This window comes from Anopheles gambiae, chromosome 3, assembly GCF_943734735.2.
Source record: "Anopheles gambiae chromosome 3, idAnoGambNW_F1_1, whole genome shotgun sequence".
Taxonomy (NCBI): domain Eukaryota; kingdom Metazoa; phylum Arthropoda; class Insecta; order Diptera; family Culicidae; genus Anopheles; species Anopheles gambiae.
In genome coordinates this window covers 50,828,843-50,853,191 of record NC_064602.1, presented here as the reverse complement: position 1 = coordinate 50,853,191, position 24,349 = coordinate 50,828,843, and the positions used below count along the sequence as shown (strand labels likewise).

The following is a 24,349-nucleotide window of genomic DNA, read 5'->3' as shown; positions in this document are numbered from 1 at the left end:
GTTTTTGAATTGAAATAAGAAGTGTGGGAAGCCAATTCCGGAACCGATTCCGATTCCGGAGCTGATTCTGATTCCGGAGCCAAATACGATTCTGGAGCCAATTCCGATTCCGTAGCCGATTCTGATTCCGGAGCCGTTTCCGATTAAGGAGCCAATTCCAATTACGGAGCCGATTCCGGAACCAATTCCGGAGCCGATTCCGAAACCCATTACGGAGCCGATTTCGGAATCGATTCCGGAAACCCTACTATCCGGAATCGATTTCAGAAAACTTCGGAGCTAGCCGTAATCGATTCCGACGAAATCTGGATTTCTCCCATCACTAAACTGTAGGTTACACGTTTTGCATACATTTTTCAGAATTTTTATATGAACCATAAAAAAGATAAAGGAGTTTTGATTTGAATGAAAACCGTTACAATACCTGTCTTAATAATTTTATAAAATGCACATTTGCGATAAATGCAAAAACTTCATAAAATGGTCTCTAAATAGTATCATCGAAACCCCTGTAATTTGACACTATAGTCGTGTGAGAGTTAAAAATTGCCAAAGTTTACACTATTATAAATCACATGAAACACATTTTTTATCTCTACATTAGCGAAATTTATTCATTACCATATTTAATAAAAAACTATGATTCGCTTACATTCACAATACCATACGAAATTAACGTTTTTTCCAAGTGTACTTCCTTCGGGCACCGGCTTGACCAGGCTTCTTACGTTCTCGACGACGATAGTCACGAGTTAGCAAACCAGCTTAAAAAGTAGACTTATTTTCAGTAAATAATTCAAAACTATTTCAAAGAAAAGGGCAAATAAATAAAAGGGGGAATACTTACCAACACGCATTCGAGCAATCTGATCCTCGTCGACAAAACTACGTAATGCCATCGCAATACCCCAACGCACTGCGCCTGCCTGTGATGACGGCCCGCCACCAGAAACGTTTGCAGTAACATCAATTTTTCCATACATTTTAGTAAACAGCAGAGGGAAAAGAACCTAATGAAAAAATGATAATTTTCTATTAGGAACCATATTGATTTCAGTGGAACACTTTTTTTTGAAAAAACCAGAATATATATGGTACATTTGGACGATCTACGACGAATCCTTCTGTGTGTGTTAACTTTCCTTAACCCAATTCCTGGCATTCGGCTACCAGGGTAGCAAAATCGATTTTGATTGCTTATTGATCAGATTCTAGGAAACCGATTGACTTTAAATTAGGAATGTGTATGTAAACATATTACAGTCTTACTTTGAAAATTTTCATTGCTTTTTGTTTTTTAATACCTATTTTTTAGAATATTTTGTTTTGCAATACCCATATATTCCAGGTAATCGGGCTACACGGGTTGCCTGTGACTTTGTTGATATTAGTGTCCTTTTACCATGACGTGTCGTAATGTAACGGTTTATGCGAAACTTTCTTTATCTTTTTGATTACTTATAGAAGAAATCTGAAAATATTTTGTTAGACGTGTAAATTATGTTAGGATAGTCGTGTGGGATGGGATGGGATGGGAGTACCTCGAGGGATAATACAGGCTCTTCCATCCAACTCCTATTCCGACATGTCCTCATCGTGCAGAGTGGTAACATGTGCCACCACATATCCAAGCATGGCAAAACGGTCACGACTACAGAAAGCTACAGAAAGCTATAGACGTGTAATATACTGTTCTATATACCCTGAAAGCCGTTTTGCTTTGGACATTTTGAAAAGTACTGCAAACAATGTTTTATACGATTTGTTTTTTTTTTGTCAATAATATCCTGTCGGCTTTGAAACTTTAAAGCATTAAAACGTAGCAATTAGAACCAATTTATGCACAGTAATAGAAACTACATTAGTTTATTTTTATTTTCATCAGAATACAGTTCACGCTCGGTAATCCGCGCTTGATCGAGTGCAGCTACCAGTGTTGATGGAGCTACCGGCTACCGTTTGTTGTAGCTAAATCCACCACCGACTAAATTTTTACACTTGGACAGATCTTCCAGAAGTGCCAAGAGTGCCAGATCCCTACGCACCACCTGTTCATAGACTTCAAGGCGGCTTACGACACCACAGACCGGAATGAGCTATGGAACATCATGCAGCAGTACCATTTCTCTGGGAAGTTGATACGTTATAAGCCGCCATAAACGGGATGCAGTGCATGGTGAGAGTATCGAACTTGACGTTGGAATCGTTCGAATCTCACAGGGGTCTGAGGAAAGGTGACGGACACTCCTGCCTGTTCTTCAACATCGCTCTGGAAGGTATCATTTGCGGCGCGGGGCTAGACAACGACATCCGTGGCACGATCCTCTACCGGTTTCTCTAATTTCTTGGATTCATGGATGACATCGACATCATCGGCAAGACGACAGTCAAGCTGTGTGAGGCGTACACCCAACTCAAACGCGAAGCAGCAAGAATTGGTTTGAGAATCAATGCGACGAAGGACCTGCTTGCAAGAGGCTCAGTCTGAGATAGGGCCCAACTGGGAAGTAGTGTATTAGTTGACGGCGACAATCTCGAGCTGGTAGCAGATTTCTGCTATCTTGAGATGGTCGTAGCTTCGGACAACTACATCCGCAGTGAAATCCGGAGACGCATTGTGCAGGGGAATCGTGCTTACTAATGACTGACTGCTGAGATCCAGAATACTTCGAGACCGCACGAAATGTGTGATATATCCAACATTGATTCCCGGTGCTCCTCTATGGACACTAGTCTTGGACCATTCGAACGGACGATGCAAAGGCTCTGGGCGTGTTTGAGCAACGCATCCTCTGGATCATCTTTGGCGTTCGAGCATGGAGCGTGGAGCAGAAGGATGAACCACCGACTTGCTGAGCTGTACGGCGAACCGAACATCCTGACGGTTACGAAGGCTGGCAGGATACGATGGCTGGGACATGTTACAAGGTTTTCGTAGCCTATTCAGTATTGTATATTAGTTATCGATTTCGTCCCAACTGACGTAAACCCTTAATTGGAAACTGTCCAAGGTTCCGAAATTGATTGAGATTTGTATGGAGATTGGCAGATATGAGTAGCTAAGTATGAGTTATGAGTTACTAAGTAAATTTGGACTCCCTAGCAATCAAATGAAAGCTCGTTTTTGGGCCACCATTTTCAAAGCTTGTTTTTGCCTTAAAATGCCCAAGAAACGAATGATGCCAATCGGCTCAAAGTCTCTATAAAAATAAAGAAAATAAACATGACCAGCTACAATGAAATAAATCCATCACCCAAATGTGATCTATATATTTTCCTGATCATATTAGCCATCATAAAATGCACTGATTCCTAGGTTATATTTGATTTTTTAGACATTAAACCGTTTCTTTCGTTAGATAAACGGTAAATGATGACTGACACAACACACGACAGAGTTACACGACAGTTTGACACACAATTAGTGTCTACTGTTTTTTTACATGGTAATTTTTGTGTCTTGTATGAATTAAATTGTTTCCGTTATTATTTTTCCGTCATTATTTTTTTAGTGTTTGTTAAATAAATCTTCTCGGATGTTAGGATATATCTTATATTTATATCTATATATATATCCATAAAATTATGTTATTTTAATTCATTACAGTTCAGGCGTCCGAAATATGATACGTCTATATCAAACTCGAAAGGGCTTAATTCAATATGTTTTTTTAATCTATTATTTATAATTCAAAATAATAAGCAGAACTATCATCATAAATGTATGAAAATTCATACGTGTGACAATACTTGAATATTTTATGGGAACCGTCATGCCCCATTTTCCTACCGATCTGTTTATTTCGGCAGCGAATCGTAAGAGACGAGCCCAACGGGGAGAACATATTTATCTCTGTGTGTTAGTACACTCAAACATATGTTTGCACAGGTCCATCCATCCATCCTATTGAAAGACGCATCCACCAACACGCTTAAACATTTGCTGTGGATCTCTTTCGCACTGCTGCTTTCCACTCGGTTATCTCTATTTGATCGGTTTAGATTGTTTCGACACGCTTCATCCCCGGATGGATTGTTATCACCCCGAAGAACAACTCAAAAATCAGTTGCTATATCTCACCAGTTCGTTGTTCACGACACCTGCAATGGGAGGGGGCCATGATATATGCTGATCTCTTGCCGTTTTGTGTATTTTGTATAGCACAGCGCACATACAACATCAAACAATCGTGGGACCGAGACGACACTCGGCACTGTTTTGAATCGGCCGCTAGTCTGACAGTTACCACCGTGCACGATCGTCGTGTGCCTGTGGACGGCGGATGGTCAACTTTTCGAGCTCCGTCAGTGTGATCTGGTTGGCTAGGGGTGGTTGCGTCCAGTACATTATTGTCCTTTGTGTTATTTGTACGATCTTGATACGAAAGTTGTGCATAGCTTGCCGTTTATGCATTTCAACACAATTTAGCTTAAAGGTGTGTTTTCAACATTCGGAATCAATTATCCCTAAATAGTAATCACTTAAACTCGAATAAATAATCATATGTGTTAAATAATTTTTGGGTTGGTCAATCTAACAGTGTGTGCTACTCGTGCATCGCATAGCATGCATGCCACGAGATTTCAAATTGATTGCAGTTATATGCTATGTGCGCGTGTATGTGTTCGTGATAAGAAGAATTGATCGTGATTTAGTTCCGTGCCTTGCCGCCGCTTATTTTCTACATCCACAAGCTGCACAAACGAAATAGATTGTTTCCATTGTTGATCCCCTCATAATACATAAATTTTATCGTTGCTTTTTTATGACGGTTCCCACAACAAGAGGCGTGATAATCAAACATTGGTATTGAGTTGCATACGTTTTTCACAGTTCATCGCAGTGCAATTATTTGCCAAAACCCAATTCAAAATGTAAAACTAAAAGCTTTTCTTTCTTGTACTACCGGTTATCAATTATAATGCTTTTTTGCATGGTAACAAAGATGCAACACATGTTTTGCTACTATTGTCATATATCCCGGACCCATACACCGTCACCTTCATTATAATGTACATATTGTGAATAGCCTCACTCACAAATTGATAATATTAAATTGAGCTTGGAAATTTGTGTTTTTTTTCAAATAAAACCTTATTTCCCAGTATAATATATATAATATATATAATAATATAATATATATAGTATTGTTTTTGTATGTCCATTTATACATATATTTATGTAGTCCATATTTATTAATATGTTTTTGAATGTACAGTTGTTGTTTTTTTTTATTTCACCGAGTTCCATCGAACATTTAGTACGGAGAAACTTTTTGGTTCGGGTAAGCGAAAAACATTTTTGTTGAATGACGATGCTTTAGATGCCCGACTGTAGCAACGAACCAAAGCGAGGTTTTTGTGTGTGTAAAAACTCGTTTCAAATACAAGTCAACACAAAATCAAGATTGGTCGGCTCTTCCGTTATATCTCCCACCCTTTCCATTATTTTGTTTTCTTTTTTGAATCGAGTTTTATGTATATCCGCAACTATAAACCTCCTCTCTTTCGCTCCTTTATAAATAAGCCTTGTATCTCTTTTTCGTCACTACATTTCAGATATAGTGCAGATCATTATCCCTCTAGCAAGTAAACGCGATTCGATCAATAGCTGTCCACCTCTCGCGACATCATCCCGTAAAAATCAGATTGAGCTGGTCACAGGGGATTGAAAATAAAATACAAAACACAGCTACAAAAACAGCTTCAAACACCTCTACTACACGCAAGCTTTAGATGGAACGGATAGAATGAAATGTTACAACCGCACTATTCTAGTTCTAACGCCATTGCACGATCACCATTTAAAGCTGCCAAGCGCAACAATAACGTCTCTCGAAACAATAGAGCTCAACAAATTGAACTAACTGATTAAACAAACCACATTAAACATCAACAAAGTATCATCCGGCCCACCAACTTCTGGCTACCAGCTCTTGGCAGACGAACAAAATGGACAATTATGGCTTTAAAGATAGTGATAGTACAACAGCACCATCACCCCTTCCACCACCATCGACGCCACCAGTACGGCCGCCTAGAATATTTCGAACGATAAGCTGCATTGAGAATGGTTCCATTAAGTTTCCCCGTTTGAGTAGCAGGTTAGTGATTTCCGTAGAGCTTTTCTTATTAAAAAGTATAAGAAATGATGATTATTTGAAATAATTAAAAACAGTTTTAGCAACTTTTTTAGAGTTTAAGTTAATATCCCATTGATTCAAACATTGCAAATGTGTAGCTCAGACAGGCTGTTAAGCAATCTACTTATTCTGAATTTTAGATTCAACGCTACATTGAAAAAGGATACTGGAGAGCAACCGATAGATCCAGAAGCAGCATTATCGGAGACGCTTATGAATGAGAATGGGCCTCGTAATGAGAATAGCACCAAGACTGCTAACATACAAAATAACATAAGCGATGTGACTGCTGGAATCAGACGCTCATCAGCAGACAATCATAACGTGTCTGCAGCAACAGTAAATGGAAGCTTTACCACCACCACAAATACTAACACCAAAACAACTGCATCACATAGTGGAACAGGTCAACCTAACGGTCGTAAATCGCACGTTGACTGTTATGAATACATGGAAGTAGGACCATCCCCTCCTGCCGAGGGCGCACCGAATCTATACGATAGCTACGACGAAAGTTACTCCGAATCCAGTGCCCAACTCTGTAATGACATCATCCGTATATCGCTCACAGAGCAGATGCGGCTTGCAGGTGGTCGAGTGGCATTGCTTGAAAGTTTCGAACTCGACCTCACACTTGATTGTGCGGCAGTCGAGCATCTGCTGAATGGAACAGCAACACTCGCAACATCAGGGCCAGCAACGAATACCTCAACTACAACCTTTCCCACTAACAACAGTGTCTGCGTTGGAGGACAACAGCTTGAAAAAAATATCTGCTTTCTGTGGGCGGCATTTCTACGAAAGTTTCATCTACTTGATCAGTGTGTCCGACTCGGTGCCGATATCAACTTTTGCGACAGTAATGGTTTAACAGCGCTCCATCTCGCATCTTTCAGTGGGTGTACTGAATGTTGCGCATTTCTGATTCAGCATGGACTAGACGTTAATATGCAACCTAAATGGTACACTCCATTACACTGTGCCGCATTCGGTAATTCATTAGCTACCGCTGAGCTTCTAATTAAAAATGGTGCTCGCATTGACGTGCCAACCAACAAGCAACACTGTGAAGAATCGTTGCTACACTGTGCCGTACGTTCAAATGCTATCGACTGTCTTCGATTCTTCATAGCCCACGGTTCAAATGTAAATGCACTAGAACGTAATGGAACGAACCCAATCCATCTTGCCGCCGACCTCGGCCACACCCAGTGTCTTGCTGCATTGCTAGAGTGTCCGAATGCCGATCCCAACATCCGTATTCAGCAAGGGGATAAGCAGATGACTGCGTTGCATCTTGCCGCAGACGAGGGTAATTTGGACTGCGTTACCCAACTGCTAGCACGAGGCGCGGACGTCCGCGCTCGTAATCATCGTGGTTTTACGCCGCTACATTTGGCAGCTCGCAGTGGAAGTGCAGATTGTGTCGAGGCCCTACTAAAACTTGGTGGATGTGATCCGAATATGGCCGATTTCGATCAACGTACGCCACTACACGCTGCAGTCAGCAAATCCGATACTGCCGTCGAAATGATTGAGACACTAATTGCATGGGGTGCTAATGTCAACCAGCGCGATGTGTACGGATTTACCGCACTGCATCTTGCGGCATTAGATGCACTAGGTCCTTGCGTAGAAACATTGCTTTACCACGGTGCGGATGTCACAATGAAATCCAGGAAGGGAACTAGCGCTCTCAACATTATAAGTCGTAAAACTCCGGCATCTCTAGGAGTCATACAATGCAAACTTGATGCTGCTATCACTCTGACACACTCCCAGGATTCATCCAGCCGGGAGGTGGAATTAGAACTAGATTTTCGCAGTATCCTGCAACATTGCCACCCAAGGGAAATTAGCTATCTAAATACATTTGTGGACGATGGACAAAAGGAATTTTTGCAACATCCGCTCTGCTCAGCTTTTCTCTACATTAAGTGGAACAAAATACGCAAATACTATATCGCGCGATTGCTTTTCTGTTTCACATTTGTGCTCTTTCTAACACTGTACGTGCTCACAGCACTAGCGCATAATTGCTATAACGGCAGCAAGGACATGAAGGAAACTATTCAGGAACAGGAGCTTTGTCAAAAACAATCCATCTTTGGAGATATGCTACGCAATAACCCATTCGTAATTGAGATGCAATGGATGGTTCTAGTGGCAATCACAGCAATTGAAATTTGTCGTAAGATCTATGGCATCACTGGCTATACTTCGTTAAAACATTACGTAACACAAACAGAAAATGCGATCGAATGGTTCATCATACTGAGCGTATTTGTTATCTCTTACATCTACACTAAAAGGACCTACACTTGGCAGAATCATGTAGGAGCCTTTGCAGTACTGCTTGGTTGGACGAATCTGATGCTTATGATCGGTCAGTTACCCGTTTTCGGTGCGTATGTCGCCATGTATACCAAAGTGCAGGTTGAATTTGCCAAACTTTTCATGGCCTATTCATGTATGTTGATTGGCTTCACAATCAGCTTTTGTGTCATCTTTCCATCTTCTTCTTCGTTTGCTAATCCTTTCATGGGATTTATCACTGTACTAGTGATGATGACGGGAGAACAAGACCTGGAATTGCTAATCAATGATCCTGATGGCAAGGATCCACCGTTTCTTCTTGAAATTAGCGCTCAGATTACTTTTGTGCTGTTTTTATTGTTTGTCACAGTCATTCTGATGAACTTGCTCATTGGTATAGCTGTGCACGATATACAAGGATTGAAAAAAACTGCCGGTCTGTCAAAATTAGTCCGGCAAACGAAACTGATTTCCTACATCGAATCTGCTCTTTTTAATGGTTGGCTACCAAACTGGCTGCGCAATTTACTTTACTACACGGCGCTGGTCTCGCCACAAGCTTACCGTGTTGTGTTAAGCGTCAAACCTCTCAATCCCGGCGAAACAAGACTTCCCCGGGATATCATGATGGCCGCATATGAGGTAGCGAAGCAGAAAAAACACTATGTCAGAAAGAGTTTCTCAACACTACGTCGTGATGTGTCTTACGATCCTCAAAAAAACGCACTAATAGTGAATGGGATGCAGTCAAAAACGTACAAACGCACAGATAGTAGCTGTAATGTATCCAACTGTCGCCGAGCTGCTCATACAGGAATGGGAGTAGCCAGCACAAATAATGATCATACAACAAAGTTTGGATACGTCTATGACACACCAACGCTGTATGGTCTCACCAATAAGTTAGACGAACATAATGACTATATTGGTAACATTGCAACAGAGATTGCAGAACTACGATCAACAATCGAGGAGAATCAGCAGATGCTGCGGCAGGTGCTCGAATTACTAAGCAAAAGTCAAACACACAACATTCAATCGAATCAATTATAATACCGATTAAATGTGGTGATAACGTCATCTTCACACCGTCCAATATAAGGTGCATCTGCTATATAGTGTTGTATGGCGCTACTCTCTAACCTGAAGGGGACTTTCTTTGATTTTTTTTATAAGCTAAAACGTAGACGCAATTTCGTTCGTTTATACAGTATCCGCAGTGACGTCATTTAGATGTGATTTTCCATAGAATGTAGTAGATAGCTATAGCAGTGTAACTCAGTTTTTAAATTTTTAATCACAAATAGTATCATCATTACCACAAATAATAGAACAGATAATAACTACACTGTCATACCTGTTCTGCATCAAATTATTGTCAAAATTATTAATAACATCAGCATTCTTTGTTAAATGTTTTCATGTTGAACGATTGACCAACCTTTATCGAAAACGGTTTATCATTTCTTTTTTTTCGATTTTATTGTCATTAAGGTCCATGGCATTGCTTTGTCGGATGTGAATTTATCGGAAGGCCAGTCAGATTTTATATGGGATTTAACAGATAATGTAGGACGTGCGATTTCGTCGTACGACGGAATAATTTTATTTTTTAATTCGTCGGATCGTCGCATCCGATTTTATCTGTCAATGTAATTATGTAGGTTATGTAGGAACAACATGAAATTAATTTTTGTATAATAGTGAAACAATTGGAATTATACAAATAATCGCAATATGAACCGAAATAGCATGTGACAGCAACGTCCGATAAAATCGCATCGGATGGGTACTGCCACGGGCCTAAGGCACTATTATACCAGGGTATCGTATTTTAATAAAATCAAATGTGATTGCAATAAAAAACATCGTGCATATAATGCATCGTAGAATACTCATTTAAGATATTGTTCATTCAATTGTTTTCCGAAATTTGTGGAAAGTTTGTATAAATTAATATAAATAACCAGCCCGCACACAGTACATGTTCAGTCTCAAATGCCTACTAATGTCTTAGCTGAACCAAAAAAAAAAAGATTCGCAAACAGTTTTCCATTTCCATGACACAATTCTTCTGTAGACTCGAAAATGGCGATATTATGAACGTGTATCCTTAACACTTATTTTTACCGTTTATAAATCCTTTAAACCAATGTTATCCCCACGCGCAGGGTTCCCAAAAATACACCTGTTTCCAGCTACGTTCAAATCTCGTGCCGTTTGCATTGAATCACAAACCGCCTGCTTCGAATCGCATACCACTACGATCGAATGCGTGCAAACTAGTGATGTGCTGTATGGAGCGCACCCACGACTCCGATTCGACTCCGACTATTGTTAGTTCGATTCCGACACCGGCAAAATGGAACCACTAGATCCGCCCGGAGTCGGAGTCGTTCGGAGTCGTCCGGAGTCGACCGGAGTCGTGCGGAGTCGCACTCCGTAATAATATTCGGTGTTCCATGTTAATGGTAAAATCCTTGTTTTCAATAATTCGTGGTTTTTACCTGTAATCAATGAACAATTACCATTAGAATTGTACAAAAAAAAAAATCCATGGGCGAAGAAAGAAACAGCTTTCAAACGTAAACAAACAGTTTACTATGCTCTACCTTTCAGAAATCCAATGGTAGCGGCACACGATTCGATCGTAATGGCACATGATTCAACCGTAGTGAAACGCGATTCAACCATGGTTGTACGCATTCAATCGTAGGGGCATGCGTAGATGGCGGTTTGCATAGATAACCAAAAACCTTCAATTTTTTTACGTCCGGTTTCTCGTCATGGCAGCATTCAGCAGGAGTACTGTCTCTCGTCAGAGCTTCGGTTGGGCTTCGGTTTGTGACGTACACCGTCGTCAGTACAGCTTCTCTCCACATCACCTTGGGAGCTCCAGATTCAGTTAACATAGCTCTCATTTTCTACACAATTGTTCTGTTGAATCTTTCTGCAACTCCATTGTGTTGTGGTGTGTAGCCAACGGTCGATTCAACTTGTATTCCTTGCTGTCTGTGGCTGGAATTCGAAAAATATTCTCTACCTAAGTCGCAACTCAAGTTTTCAATCTTTGATCCAAATTTCGCAGTTGGCATTGCCTCATATACTTTGAAATATACGAAAACTTGATCCAATTCCAATTCACCAGTAACATCCTTTGCAAACATAGCCGCTTCAGGTGTTACACAGCTCATTTTCAAAAAATACAGACTTCCTCGCAGTTTTGCTTCTCCTATTTGTTCTCCGTTCTTGAACAACATAGCTCGGTCTGGCATGAAGTCTACCTTCACTCCGGATTTCAACAAATGGGACAATGACATCAAGTTGTATTTCAAATTTTTCACCAACAACACATGTCCCAGCGATAGCATCAACACATTTCCATTCACGTGAACTTTCCCTTTCACGGTACCTGCTTTTGTTCTGAGAAGTTTTTCACATTTCTTGGCACTATCGATTACCACTGGTACATCAAACTCGCTTGTTTCGTGAAAAATTTCTTCATCACACGCTATATGACGACTCGCTCCCGAATCCAAAATCCATTCAATTTCCGATGGCTTCTTTGATCTGGGTATTCCTCCTCGAGTTGGCATCAAAACAACCTCTCTGTCAACCGGTACAGTTGCAACCTGAGCTTTAACAAGTTTGCTTCTGTTCTTAGGACATGCAAATTTCTTGTGCCCTAAATGGCCGCACAAAAAAACATTTTCCTTAAAACATGAATTTTTCTTTTGTGGACTTTGCTGCAAACCCTGCTTCAGAATCCACACTAACGCCATTTTCACTTCCGGATCGCTTTTGTTCCTCAGCCAATAACCGTGCCTTCACTATGTCCAACTTCAACTGGTTTTCCTCAATGTTTTCCAATGCAGTCGTCACAACATCATATGAATACAGCAATGACATGAACAGCTAACTTATCACGTCCGTTTCTGATACAGTTGTTCCAGCCTATTTAAACTGGCGGATTAACTGATCAAACACTCGAAAATGATCCATAAGTAGCGTTCCTTCCGACAGCTTCAACACAGCAAGCGATCTTCGCACGTAGTTTTGACACGCGAATCCTTGCTTCGCAAATGTCTTTTCAACTGCTCGCTGCGTTGCATCCTTTGGCTCATCGTCTTTCAACATCTCCTTCAAACCATGGGCTGTCATCTGAGTTTCAACACGAAACTTCCACAGATCGTAACCTTCTCCAGCAAATTGATTAATTCCCACCTTAGCTACACTTGACATTTTCTGTTACGCCAATACGTCTTTTTCGGGAAAATTTTTCTAGGAATTCACAACAGTTTTCACAAAAAAAAAAAAAATCACAACTTTTTCAAGGACTTCGAAAATAATCTTCACTACTTTGAACTCACCCTAGGACGATACCCATGCAGACCATAACCTAAAGACAAAGACGTCCCGCAGTATTATTGTTAACTCGGACGACTTAGTAACACGCCCGTCATAGGTTCAAGCCTCGTATGAGCCGTAGCCCTAAGCAAATATTGACTATCCGGCTTCGTGGTTCGTAATAAGACTCGAAACCCTATATAGGCCGGCATGACCGGCTACACCTTAAAGAAGGTTATTTGTTGCAGTAACTTTTTTGTAAAAATATTGCCACGATATTTTTATATATTCGGACTCACAGTGGCGGACCTAACGCAGGACACGTATAGTGGCGTCCACCTAAAGTCAGACACCTCATGTTTTTTAACCTTTTATCTGACTTTGCAGCACCATGGACAGTTCTCTAAACCACTTATCGGAAAACTTTCTTCTTACGTCTTTGAAGACACTCTTTAACTATGCACATGCAAAAAATCAGACCGATATCTTTTAAAATCTCGGAACACCAATCATAAATGTGATAAAATGTATAAAATGTATACGGTCCACTGAAAGTCGGACAGTCTTCATTTCATAGCAAAATTGTAACCTCGTAATTTTCCAATATTAGCTTATATGATGCAAAATTATTTAATATCAGATATTATTGGCCCATCGACTATTTTGGGTAGTCATCAGCGTATTATATAACCTAGGTCAAGCGCTCTATGGCCTTAATCAGCCAAATACTGTTTCTGCAAGGTTCCAAAAAAAGTACAGTCAGAATTCAATAGTTGAACGCTTTTTAGTTGGACGCTCGATAGTTGGCTTACAATTCAAATAAAAAGCATACGTTTGTATGCGAATCCCAGTTTTTGAAAAGTTCACAAAAATCTCATGGCTTGTCGAGAAAATTTTCACAAACTTTTTGTATGAAAAAACGAGCCAACTAAAAAGCACAAATTCAATAGCTGGCAGGGAATCGAAGTTCAACCAGTGAGTTCGAACTGTATATCAATGTAACCAGGGTCAATCGGAGACAGAAAGAGGAAGTCGCTTTTGTTTTTTTTGTTAATAAAATTATTTAGTAGTCCAGTTACACGCAAAACTGCGATGGAAACAATTTAACATGAAAATATATCGATTTTCACTCGATATGGTTAAATCGTTTTGACAGACACATCACGACGTGCGTCGAAATAGAAATTTTTCTACTTTGACGCTGCGTCATGCGTTGTTAACGCATAGGTCTGTCAAATCCCATACATTTTGGGAAAATCGTAACGCATTGCGTCGGAACGAGTACCGCTCTCTAACTGGGATATTTTTACTTTCCAGTTCGGGGACGATGTTCGTTAACTGAAATGAAAATTATAACCATCAATGGAATCAAATAAAAACCATTCTCATGGTTTTTCTTTTTCCATTCGCCGTTAAAGACGACGTTTAAGTGATTTTTAACTGGGATCCATCCCAGTTAGCGAACATCCAGTTAAAAAAACATTTCAGTTCGCGGCCAACAAAAAGTAAAATGCTTTGCTCAACATTTCTAGCGTATTCTGCATTTGACCCATCCTGCAATTAATTAATTAATTAATTAAAATTAAAAAAAACACCACTTACCTGTTCGCGTTGTTGTGTATTTCCTACGCTGCGAAGGTCTTGTCCGTTCACTTCAATTTTCCCAGTTCCTGGAAATTTAAGCGTCACATCCCCGCGTGCTGTTTTACGCAAGCATTCTACAGGAATGGAATGTGTGTATTACTTGAATTAGCTATCCATTAGAACAAACGGAAACTGAAAATATATATATACCATATATTGTCACACACTGCCGCCCATCTTCGTCGTGTTGCGGTACAGGGATGGTATCGTTGTCGAGTTTCGAAATTAGTGGTTTTCTATATTCAAACACAAAATCTTTCACACGATCAGACAGTGGATGAGCTTCGAGGCGATTCATTGCACTGATGAAATTGTCGTACTCAATGTCGGAAATTGTTTCCACAATTTTCTTTTCCAGCAATTCTTTTGGTAACCATTCAGATCCGGTGGTGTCTCTGTGATATAAAAGAAGCTTGTATTATATTTACTCATTTACTCACTTGTATTCAAACAATTACTTTGTTACTTACATTTTCTTTCCCACTGAATCCAAAGATTTGCCTTTCATTCGGGTTGAATCCTCTAGTGCGTTCAATTTGTTAATATTTTCAACCACATCCTAGAAAATATGCATTAAAATCATTGCATTGTTTTACGAAATCCATTACAGTGGCCGTAAGACTTACAAACAGCAATTGAAAGAAGTTCGGACGCCCGGTGTAAAATAAAGGATGGAATGGTCGACCAGTTTCATCGAATTCAGCGCCCTTTTTTCTAGGAATAAATTCTTCCGGAGGTTTCATTGTCGGCCGTGCTGCCGGATCATACAGGCCTGACGGAAACAAATATTGCACCGCCTGGTCGATGTCTTCTTGGGTAAAGGATTCCACGTCTGCTCCCATCATGTTGGCAAGATGTCTTTTACCAAGCTTGTACTCTAGTCGTGCAGTTTCCATACAACTTTCATATTCTTTGGCTCGTTCTAAATAAGCCTTCATTGCTTTACTTATTTTAGCCTTTTGAACACTTTCCACATCTTCGGCCTTATTAACACTCGAAAGATGAAAATGAGACTGCGAATGTAATGTAACAAATTGTCCACATATTACGTCTGTTCCGACCTTTATTCGAAACATGATTGGTGTACTTACTGAAGTATTAATAATCAAAGATTGCCGTGGAAGCGTAGATCGCAGTCCGCGAATTACAATTGAAAACATCTCGCTCAGTTTAAGCTGTAAAGTTATTAAATAACAGGTATTTTGCAGCCGGTGCACGTTGTGTTGCTGGTTTGTTGTTATTTTCCGATAGTTGACGTTTATTCATGCACAGTTCACGGCTACACAACGCATAGCACCATCTCTTCACAACCGTGCAACTATTGTTTTTGTGAAAGTCGCGTGATAAACTACAGTGGAACGCCGTTTAGGTAGCGGTAATCGCTCCTACGGGCGTGCGGGAAGGCGTACGGAAAAATCAATAATCAATCAGCACATTTTTTAAATTATAAGCTTTCTTTGTACAACATGAAAGTGCAGTTAATATAAGGCCGAAAATACACGACGCGAGGTTTTCTCGGCCGCGGTACTCTCGTATAACATTTCAGTTGTCATATCTGCCTCACCTGCAATCTTGCTCGCAGAGATACCCACCACGAGCATAAAAAAATTCTGGGGTCCCTCATTGACGCCCCCCCCCCCGCTATTGATTCAAACTCCATACAAAAAGTTGACTAGAATCGTGAAAGGCCCCATTCTTATGGAAAAACATGAAGTTACTAAAAACTGGCTAGGCTTTACCAAAACATAATTTAAATTTCAAACAAAAATCAGAAATTTGTGATAAAATATATACTACGACTCATGATCCGTGTTATTCGAGCGAGCGTCAAAATCAGCGTTCCCCTATGATCAGTGTTTCAGTTAATCTGGCCACCCTGAAAATGTCTTCGGTTTTCGATTTTCGCAATGCCGTATAGAAAAGGTAATACCGTTCACTGTCACTTATTTCATCATACGTGTTCGCGCTAGCAAAATTTCTCCTTTTGTTTTAGTTTTAATTAACAATCCAGATTTATACATAAATCTTATTTTCAGCTAAAACATTAGTGTACCACGATGGAACATCTCGTTTCTCTCGGTCTAAATGAGCAAAAAATCAAGGAAACGCTTAAAAACGCAACCCTTACTAGCACAATTACACGTGCCTTCTCTTACGTCCCGCCGGGTGTGGAGTTAAGTTCAGCACAAAAACCGCTGATATTTCAGGCATGCTCAAAGATAAAACCGCAGACGGCTCACCATTTGGAACTTATAGTGAGAAAAATTTTGGATAACAGTTTGGACACTAGTCTACGTGTTGACACCGCACTGGAATATGTTCTGGCTAACGTGACGAAAGCCACTATCGACGAAGCTACTTTCGATGCGGCTTGCGGTGTGGGAGTAGTTGTGACACCGGAAGAAATCGAGCGGGCGGTTGAAATAACCGTTGCCAAATATCGTAGCGATATCGTCGACCAACGTTATCGTTTTAATGTCGGAAAATTGTTGAGCGAAATTCGAAGTGCTTTGCCATGGGTGGATGGTAAAGCCCTTAAAAGTGAGGTGGATGTGCAAATGTTTGATTTACTTGGCCCCAAAACGGATGCCGATGGCGAGAAAGTGGGTAAAAAACGTCGGGAAACCCCAGCCTCAGATACTGCACCCAAAGCAACCTCTGTCGTTGAACCATCAGCCGTCAATGCTAATAATCGACCAGAAGGCCCTCGAACGATGGTTGATCTGATGCGTAATGTCGATTTCCATCGTCCAGGCGAAAATTTCAAAACTGATGGGTATATTATTACTCCCGATACGGAACGTCTCTTGAAGGAACATTTACAGCGAACTGGTGGCAAAGTGCGTACCCGCTTCCCTCCTGAGCCGAATGGAATTCTGCACATTGGCCACGCTAAAGCTATCAACATCAACTTTGCTTACGCGGCAGCGAACGATGGCATCTGCTTCCTTCGTTACGATGACACCAATCCCGAGAAGGAAGAGGAAAAATTTGTTAAAGGCATACGCGACATTGTCGAATGGCTCGGTTATAAGCCATTCAAAATTACTTACTCTTCGGACTACTTCCAACAGTTGTACGAATTTGCTGTGCAGCTCATAAGAAAAGATATGGCTTACGTGTGTCATCAAACTGCTGATCAAATGAAGGGATTTACAACCGAACCATCCAAGTGGCGTAATCGTCCAATCGAGGAAAGCCTGCAGCTGTTCGAAGACATGAAAAATGGGAAAATTGATGAAGGTGCGGCAACATTACGCATGAAAATCACGCTGGAGGAGGGAAAAATGGACCCGGTAGCCTACCGGATCAAGTTTATTCCACACCATCGGACCGGAACAAAGTGGTGCATCTATCCGACGTACGACTATACACATTGTTTGTGCGATAGTCTGGAGGATATCACCCATTCGCTTTGCACCAAGGAGTTCCAATCGAGAAGATCGTCGTATTATTGGCTCTGTAATGCACTCAATATATACTGCCCAGTGCAATGGGAATATGCGCGGCTTAATGTTAACTACACCGTAGTTTCTAAGCGCAAAATTAACAAGCTGATCACTGAAAGTAAGACTAAATATTCGATGTACAACGACGTGTAAATAATGTGTATGACATGGTCATTTGTTTTTTTTTTTCAGATATTGTTAACGACTGGGATGATCCTAGATTATTCACCCTGTCTGCTTTGCGACGCAAGGGTTATCCAGCCGAAGCAATCAACAATTTTTGTGCCCAGATGGGTCTCACCGGTGCCCAAACGTCCATTGACCCTGCTGCACTGGAAGCGTCTGCCAGAGATGTATTGAATCTTGCAGCATCACGTACAATGGCAGTACTAGAACCTCTGAAGATTACTATACTTGATTATCCGCATAACGGGCCAATTCAACTATCAGTGCCCAATTTTCCAAACGTGCCGGAGAAAGGCGAGCACATGATTTGGTTCGATCGTGTTGTATATATAGAGCGAACCGATTTCATGGAAAATGCTGACAAATCTTTCCGTCGACTAACGCCAGGACAACCGGTTGGACTGAAATACATTGGTTCCATGCTTAGAGTAGAAAGTGTTGTTCGAAAATCGGGCACCGTCGAGGAACTAGTATGTCGCATAGAACCGTGTACTGCAACCGAAAAACCTAAAGCGTATGTACACTGGGTAGCTAAACCCTGTCCAGTAGAGGTACGTTTGTATGAGAAGCTGTTTATGCACAAGAACCCAGAAGACAGTAACGATGTTCCCAATGGGTTTTTGAGCGACTGTGCTTCGGACACGATTCGTTCGCTGTGCGGCTATGTCGATGCACATGTCATGAACAGTAAAGTGTACGATAAATATCAATTCGAACGCATTGGTTACTTCTCCGTGGATCCGGATAGCAGAAACGGCCAGCTTGTTTTCAATCGTACCGTCACGCTTAAAGAAGATACTGGTAAAAATATTTAGATTGACAAATCAAGCCCGTTTCAATCTTGCAGTCATTATGATACGATTGGAGGAAATATTAAACCAGTTATGGAGATGTTTGCATGTGGTAAATGCTACAATAATAGAAAGAAAAGAAAAATGTTCGTGAAGTGATTCTTGGAGTGGAGTTTTTTTTGCCCTCTGCATAATAATTAATTATAGTGATGAATATTACAAGCGTCAGTTTTTAATGGTAAGCATTTGCAAACTTTCATCAGCACATTGTTTATTTGTTAATATCGTTTGCAAGTTGTACAATATCGACATTGGTTTACTACCAATTTTCCAATCACGTGACATAGACAATTATGCTAATGAATGAATTATATTTCCAACACCGCTTTTCCGTTTCGGAATTTCTGTTCAAGTTTAAGATTAACATTTTGTAATATCTGCCATGCGTACTATTACGGTAGAATATCATTAGAATGGCAGCACTCTATCGAAGGGAAAAAATAACAAACATATCCAAGCTGGCCTGTTCTAATTGTACACATTTTCGTGAATTATTAGTGGTTTAATTGGCAACACAATTGTAAATACATTATATTAGTACGGAGGTGGATCGATTTCCTCCCCGATACGGATATCGCATAAACTCACTATTTGATTATGTGGGAACATAAGTCTACCATTAGGCAAGCAAGATATGATGAATACAAACTAACAAAATACCCTTAAATGGAATAGAATTGAGTGGCCGTAGATGATTGCAGTTCTATTTGGCCCATTTTAAACTGAAGACGCTGTAGCCATTTCAGTAGAGCTTCCGATGCGTGGAAATCCTGTTCCTCAATATTAGGAACGGCATCGCGACAGTTTTGCAAGCGCACGTGCAGCGTACCGGACAGTTGCGTGTTAGACGAAAGTACCGGTGTCCAGAGCGGCAGCAATTTCGCCAGTATCGTGGATCTAGTTTCCTTCAGAGATTCCAGAAGACCCAAGAAATGAAGGTTTACGCTCTCTGATAGCTGTGTATAGGAGAGATATGAGCAAGGTAGTTGATTAAAGTGTTCTTTCATTGATTAATATTCGTTTACCTTCGAGTGCGACACTAGTTGCAAGATGCATGGAGTGACTTTTGCCCAAAATTCAAATAGAACACTGAGAGTGGTATTATATGCTTCCGATGAAATTGCTGCCAAACTGGCCACCTGCTCAAGATAAACCGTCCATAATTGGCACAAAGTAAAAGCATGAAACAATGACGACATGTGTAGCACAGACGTCTTTGACTGTTCTGCAAATCCAGCAAAAATTACTTGCACATGATCGGCAATATGACAACTGGCTTCTTGTGGCACGGGTTGGATAATGAGGGCACTGTTCCGCAAGTGAGTTTGATGCGGTGCTGTTGTACCAGCCCCTATACGGCGCACGATCAATGCTGTGTGCGTTAGTGAACCCATCAGTAGCCAGGAGAGCAAACGCATGTGACCAACGCACTCTGTGAATTCTTTTGGACTGTGTGGAACAACAAACAGGTCAATGCACTTAATTTTTGCAGTATATAAAATAGTATATATAACTATTCTTACCCTTGCTGTAAAGATGATGGCGCATTATTCAACCATGGTAGATATTTTGAAACGGTTCGGCTATCCTTTGAATTGCCACGCGACATCTCAAGTGCAAGATACTGTGCGATTGCACCCTTTAGTACTCCACCTATTGTGTCTTCGCACAAGCCAGGTGTGGTGCTTGACGCTTTCAAATTCTAAAATTATTACGTTTCATACTAATGAGACATAATTAAATGATGGAATTAAAAAACAAACGTTTACCTTAATTTTACTCAGTGTATGAAAATCGGCCAAGAACTCTAGAATATCGTTAAGATAGGGTTGTCTCATGCATTCAGAAATATTGCAGTTCGCATGAACAAACGATTCGCCGGTAGAAATGTCTCCGATAATACCTGGTGGCAGAATTCCACCAGCGTCTTGTAGTAGAAATCCTACCAAAAGCAGCAGATTGTTATCCGGTACGTTGATTTTGAACTTGAGTGCTTGCACTAGATCAAAAACGATTTGCCGTCCAAGGTACAGCTTATCACGCTCTTTGGCAAAAGCTCGTCCACTCAAGCTGCAAATTTCAACGAGTACTCTCTGCGTCAATTGAAGATTTTGTATGGCGTAGCTTATGATTTTAGAAAATGGTTCCAAAATGCTCTGAAAAATGTTACGGTAGTTTTTGTATTGATTGATCTTTGGTATTCCCGAATGACCTTACCTTAGACAGTTGGGGTACTTTTAGTACGGCTACGATTATGTCAAGCAGATGCTCGGAACCACTGATACTACCTAGTATCAATATAACCCGGCGAAGCAAACTGTCCAGAGCTTGTATTACTGGTAACCATACGCTGCCTGCTATACAGTCTATCGGAACACACTGTAAATACTCGGCTAGATTGCGGAAGATCACGGGCAATAGATCCGTTGGGAGTGTTTTCTTTGCATTCAGCGTTTCGGCAAGCATTTGTATTGGGCTTGTTGGGTTCAGCTCGGAGAAATCGTTCAAACTGTTGGACACGCTTCGATAGAATCGCTTACGAGTTGTTTCTGTGCCAAATCGATAAGTTGAATGTAGGCAGGTTTAGACTGTTCGCGAAAATGCATACTTACCATCTTTCTGGGTTAAAAAAACTTGATAAAATACGCCATTAGGAGCAAGTTGATGCAGTACACATCGAATGAACTGGTGTGCAACTGATTGTGAACCACCTGGCAAATGAGTTAAGCTTTCACAACGCCACGGAAATGTTGGGTGTAAAGAAATTCTGGAAGATAAAAACATACAATAATATCGTTGCGTAACACAGTTGCAAAACACGAACATAATTCCTCCTCTGTCAAAGCAGAGCTAATGCTCGAAGGCTATTAATTGTACACAAAATGCATGTAACGTACCTTGAGACGATAGTTAGTATTTCCGGTAAGAACGGTGCTCCTAGAGAAGGTTCCCGGTGGATAAAGGTACCAAGCACGATTAACATTATGCCCATTTCTTCATCTGTATACTCCTCTTTCACCGCTCCACATTCTGTACAGCGGTGACAGATACACTCATCACCAATCCGCAGATTACTCTGCAAATGTAAGAAGCAGTAGAAGGTGTAAGTATAAATACAGCATGTTCCAATTTTGCAACTTAACCATGTTTGTAGGATTGGATATTTAATCCGCCTATTTTGTATATCTACTTACTGATTTTTCCGGACACGATGAGCTCTCAGGATCATCAATTTCGGATCCATCATCCTTAGTGTCAGGTGCCCAGGAGCCAGCATACTTTACACGAGTGTCCTTCGAACCGTCACTAAACACTTTTGTTCTTTTAGAATGTTTCTGGGGTTGTTGGATCTCTTTATTAATGCCATCCGATGTCATTAATTCTCTTTCTGGCAAACCGTGCGAAGCATAAGGATTGCTGATACTAGTTCCTGCAGGCCCATTCTCATTATCCAGGGCCTGGGGTGGAGATTCTAGGGCACTCTGCTTCGTTAGCTTTCTTGGAGATGACGACGATATATCTCGTGTGTGACAACAGCTGGCAGCACTCTAATACGCGAAAGGAAGATCATAATTAATAAGGCTAACATGCTGTTGTGCTGTTTGTTACACAACATTTACTTACATCGGATCGATCATCAGTTGTTTCATTGGAGCTTGTTCCTTCTGGAATCGCCAATCCTTCCCGTACTCTTTCCACAATAGTGCTTACGCTCTCTGTTGCATACTGCCCTATAGGTAACAATCGTTCCGGCGTTGGAATTGGTATCTGTTGTAGGTAGCTTTTACCTAATCCAGCGGGAATAGCGGAAACAGGGCAGCTTGATGTTTTAGTCGCTTCTGCTAGAGCATCATACACCGGAGATTTGCGCTCATTAATATCCGTTGGTTGTACACATGTAGCACTGGATCGTTCGCAAGATAATTTGAATGTGTGAGGATCTGTACCAGGTGCACGGCTCGTTTGTTCAGAATCAAACTTTGTATTCGTTGTGTTTGTTGTCTTCCTGCAACCTAGAGATTCATCTGCTAAAAAAAGAGAAACATATTTTTGTAGTTGAACTTGCGTTATTTTATATTTATACTAGTTAAGGCCCGGTAAAATCTACCGGATGTCCTCAAATTTCGAATTATTTTCAAACTCTACACGTTCAGTGACAATGTAAACATACAATGTAGTGACATACTGATGTAAAAATTAGGCTAATATCTTTAATAACCATAAAAAACCAAGTCACGCAATTTTGTATTTTTTTTGAAGTGGTGTTCAAAAATGAGGTTATTTGTTACGCACGTGAAGTACCAATGAATCTTATGTACTAACACTTATAAGTAATAACAATGATAATCATGATTGGCGTGTTTTGTGGCTATTTTGATAAAATAGCAGGTTCAGTAGCTGCATTCCTACTTATTTTCAATCGAACTGATACGTTTCATGCCTTTGTTGACACAAATGTATAATTTTTTGATTATTCTTTTTTAGTTATTGGCGTGATTTTTTGGAAAGCATAGTTAAGTAGTAACCTCAACAACGTGTTCATTGAATAACTTACTTACTTATCCGGCGCTACACCCGCTTTGCGGTCTTGGCCTGCCTCAGGAGTGTGTATTGATGGGCAGTGGATTAAAAAATTAAGGTGCCGCATATACAACGTGTTTAGATCCAATTGCGTACTTAAAAACATACAATGTCAAAATGCTCACTTTTGCTTCAATCCATCTTCCATTTTTTTGTGCCCATAAATGTAAGATCGAATTAAAAATATATGATATCGCACGTGGTTCGAATTCCTATTCTACTCTTTTTTACGACCTATGTTTCATACGTTAGGTAATAAGTAATAGATGCTTATTTTATTGTCCTGAAACTGGTTTTGAAGTATTAAATGGAATTGGTATTTGTGTATGAGACAATTGTTAATGTTGCGCCAAGTATCAAATTTCAACAGTGAACATATCCCCTCATATAACCATTCCAAATGTGTAGTTCTAATATTCCAATCTATACTGTTATAGAAAAGAATGGTTCAACACTGTTATAGCCTTCCCAGATCAACTAACTAAATTCGCGTTTACTTGCAAACTACTTTACTTGCTCTTGCCGCCCCACATCTTTCAGATTTTGCTTTTAATTTGGCGTGTCCTTAATTATAACGTGGTTGTTCTTAATCAACACCATAGTGATAGCATCACATGGTAGATATCGTCATCACTCTTGATAAATACAGTTAGAATCTTTTCAGTCCTCTTGGGCAAGCTACATTAAGCATAGTTTCATTGTGGATCATTCTGAAGTTGATACTGATCCGGCTGAATGCAGTGCGCACGGTTGTCTCACCTAACGCGCAGTATGTTGCAGCCATGTTGCGCAAGAATATCCTGAAATAATTAGTTCTTAAATGTTCAACTTT

General features: G+C 40.4%; 4 protein-coding genes and 1 long non-coding RNA gene across 7 annotated transcripts in view; 2 read left to right on the top strand and 3 right to left on the bottom strand.

Moving 5' to 3' along the window:
- Positions 1 to 585: 585 nt before the first annotated feature.
- Positions 586 to 15,762, bottom strand: LOC1279692 (small ribosomal subunit protein uS9m). The gene is made up of 7 exons (XM_319459.5): positions 15,542 to 15,762; positions 15,077 to 15,463; positions 14,921 to 15,009; positions 14,601 to 14,845; positions 14,409 to 14,524; positions 848 to 1,010; positions 586 to 764 (listed from the first exon to the last, which is right to left on the bottom strand). The coding sequence occupies exons 1-7, from the start codon at positions 15,608 to 15,610 to the stop codon at positions 673 to 675; spliced, it is 1,161 nt and encodes a 386-aa protein (XP_319459.5). The 5' UTR covers positions 15,611 to 15,762; the 3' UTR covers positions 586 to 672.
- On the bottom strand, positions 1,762 to 4,308 carry LOC133393902 (uncharacterized). Its single transcript, XR_009766471.1, has 2 exons — positions 4,177 to 4,308; positions 1,762 to 4,101 (listed from the first exon to the last, which is right to left on the bottom strand). It is a non-coding gene; the product is annotated as an uncharacterized LOC133393902 (long non-coding RNA).
- LOC1279693 (transient receptor potential channel pyrexia) lies at positions 5,953 to 10,353 on the top strand. Its single transcript, XM_061660928.1, has 2 exons — positions 5,953 to 6,104; positions 6,284 to 10,353. The coding sequence occupies exons 1-2, from the start codon at positions 5,953 to 5,955 to the stop codon at positions 9,510 to 9,512; spliced, it is 3,381 nt and encodes a 1,126-aa protein (XP_061516912.1). The 3' UTR covers positions 9,513 to 10,353.
- Positions 15,763 to 16,363: 601 nt separating the features above from the next.
- On the top strand, positions 16,364 to 19,035 carry LOC1279691 (probable glutamine--tRNA ligase). The gene is made up of 2 exons (XM_319458.4): positions 16,364 to 18,017; positions 18,092 to 19,035. The coding sequence occupies exons 1-2, from the start codon at positions 16,508 to 16,510 to the stop codon at positions 18,898 to 18,900; spliced, it is 2,319 nt and encodes a 772-aa protein (XP_319458.4). The 5' UTR covers positions 16,364 to 16,507; the 3' UTR covers positions 18,901 to 19,035.
- Positions 19,036 to 19,105: 70 nt separating this feature from the next.
- The window catches only part of LOC1279690 (protein unc-79 homolog), a 30,939-nt gene continuing 25,695 nt past the window's right edge, over positions 19,106 to 24,349 (bottom strand). Inside the window, exons 20-28 of one of the 3 annotated variants that reach the window (XM_061660924.1) lie at positions 22,561 to 22,964; positions 22,131 to 22,484; positions 21,834 to 22,012; positions 21,549 to 21,703; positions 21,154 to 21,485; positions 20,706 to 21,092; positions 20,460 to 20,638; positions 19,962 to 20,385; positions 19,106 to 19,892 (exon numbers count right to left, since the gene is read on the bottom strand). In XM_061660924.1, the coding sequence (XP_061516908.1) occupies positions 19,599 to 19,892; positions 19,962 to 20,385; positions 20,460 to 20,638; positions 20,706 to 21,092; positions 21,154 to 21,485; positions 21,549 to 21,703; positions 21,834 to 22,012; positions 22,131 to 22,484; positions 22,561 to 22,964 (2,708 nt within the window). In that variant the 3' untranslated portion in view covers positions 19,106 to 19,598. Of the gene's footprint in view, positions 19,893 to 19,961; positions 20,386 to 20,459; positions 20,639 to 20,705; positions 21,093 to 21,153; positions 21,486 to 21,548; positions 21,704 to 21,833; positions 22,013 to 22,130; positions 22,485 to 22,560; positions 22,965 to 24,349 lie in introns of those variants that run through there. The other 2 variants (XM_061660925.1, XM_061660926.1) reach the window with 2 other exon arrangements.

Coding starts and splice junctions, on each gene's coding strand:
- LOC1279693 (XM_061660928.1), top strand. CDS start 5,953: ATGGACAATTATGGCTTTAAAGATAGTGATAGTACAACAGCACCATCA. Junction 6,105..6,283: donor TTTCCCCGTTTGAGTAGCAG/GTTAGTGATTTC, acceptor TCTGAATTTTAG/ATTCAACGCTACATTGAAAA.
- LOC1279692 (XM_319459.5), bottom strand. CDS start 15,610: ATGTTTTCAATTGTAATTCGCGGACTGCGATCTACGCTTCCACGGCAA. Junction 14,525..14,600: donor GCAGTGTGTGACAATATATG/GTATATATATAT, acceptor CCATTCCTGTAG/AATGCTTGCGTAAAACAGCA. Junction 765..847: donor GATTGCTCGAATGCGTGTTG/GTAAGTATTCCC, acceptor CTACTTTTTAAG/CTGGTTTGCTAACTCGTGAC.
- LOC1279691 (XM_319458.4), top strand. CDS start 16,508: ATGGAACATCTCGTTTCTCTCGGTCTAAATGAGCAAAAAATCAAGGAA. Junction 18,018..18,091: donor TAACAAGCTGATCACTGAAA/GTAAGACTAAAT, acceptor TTTTTTTTTCAG/ATATTGTTAACGACTGGGAT.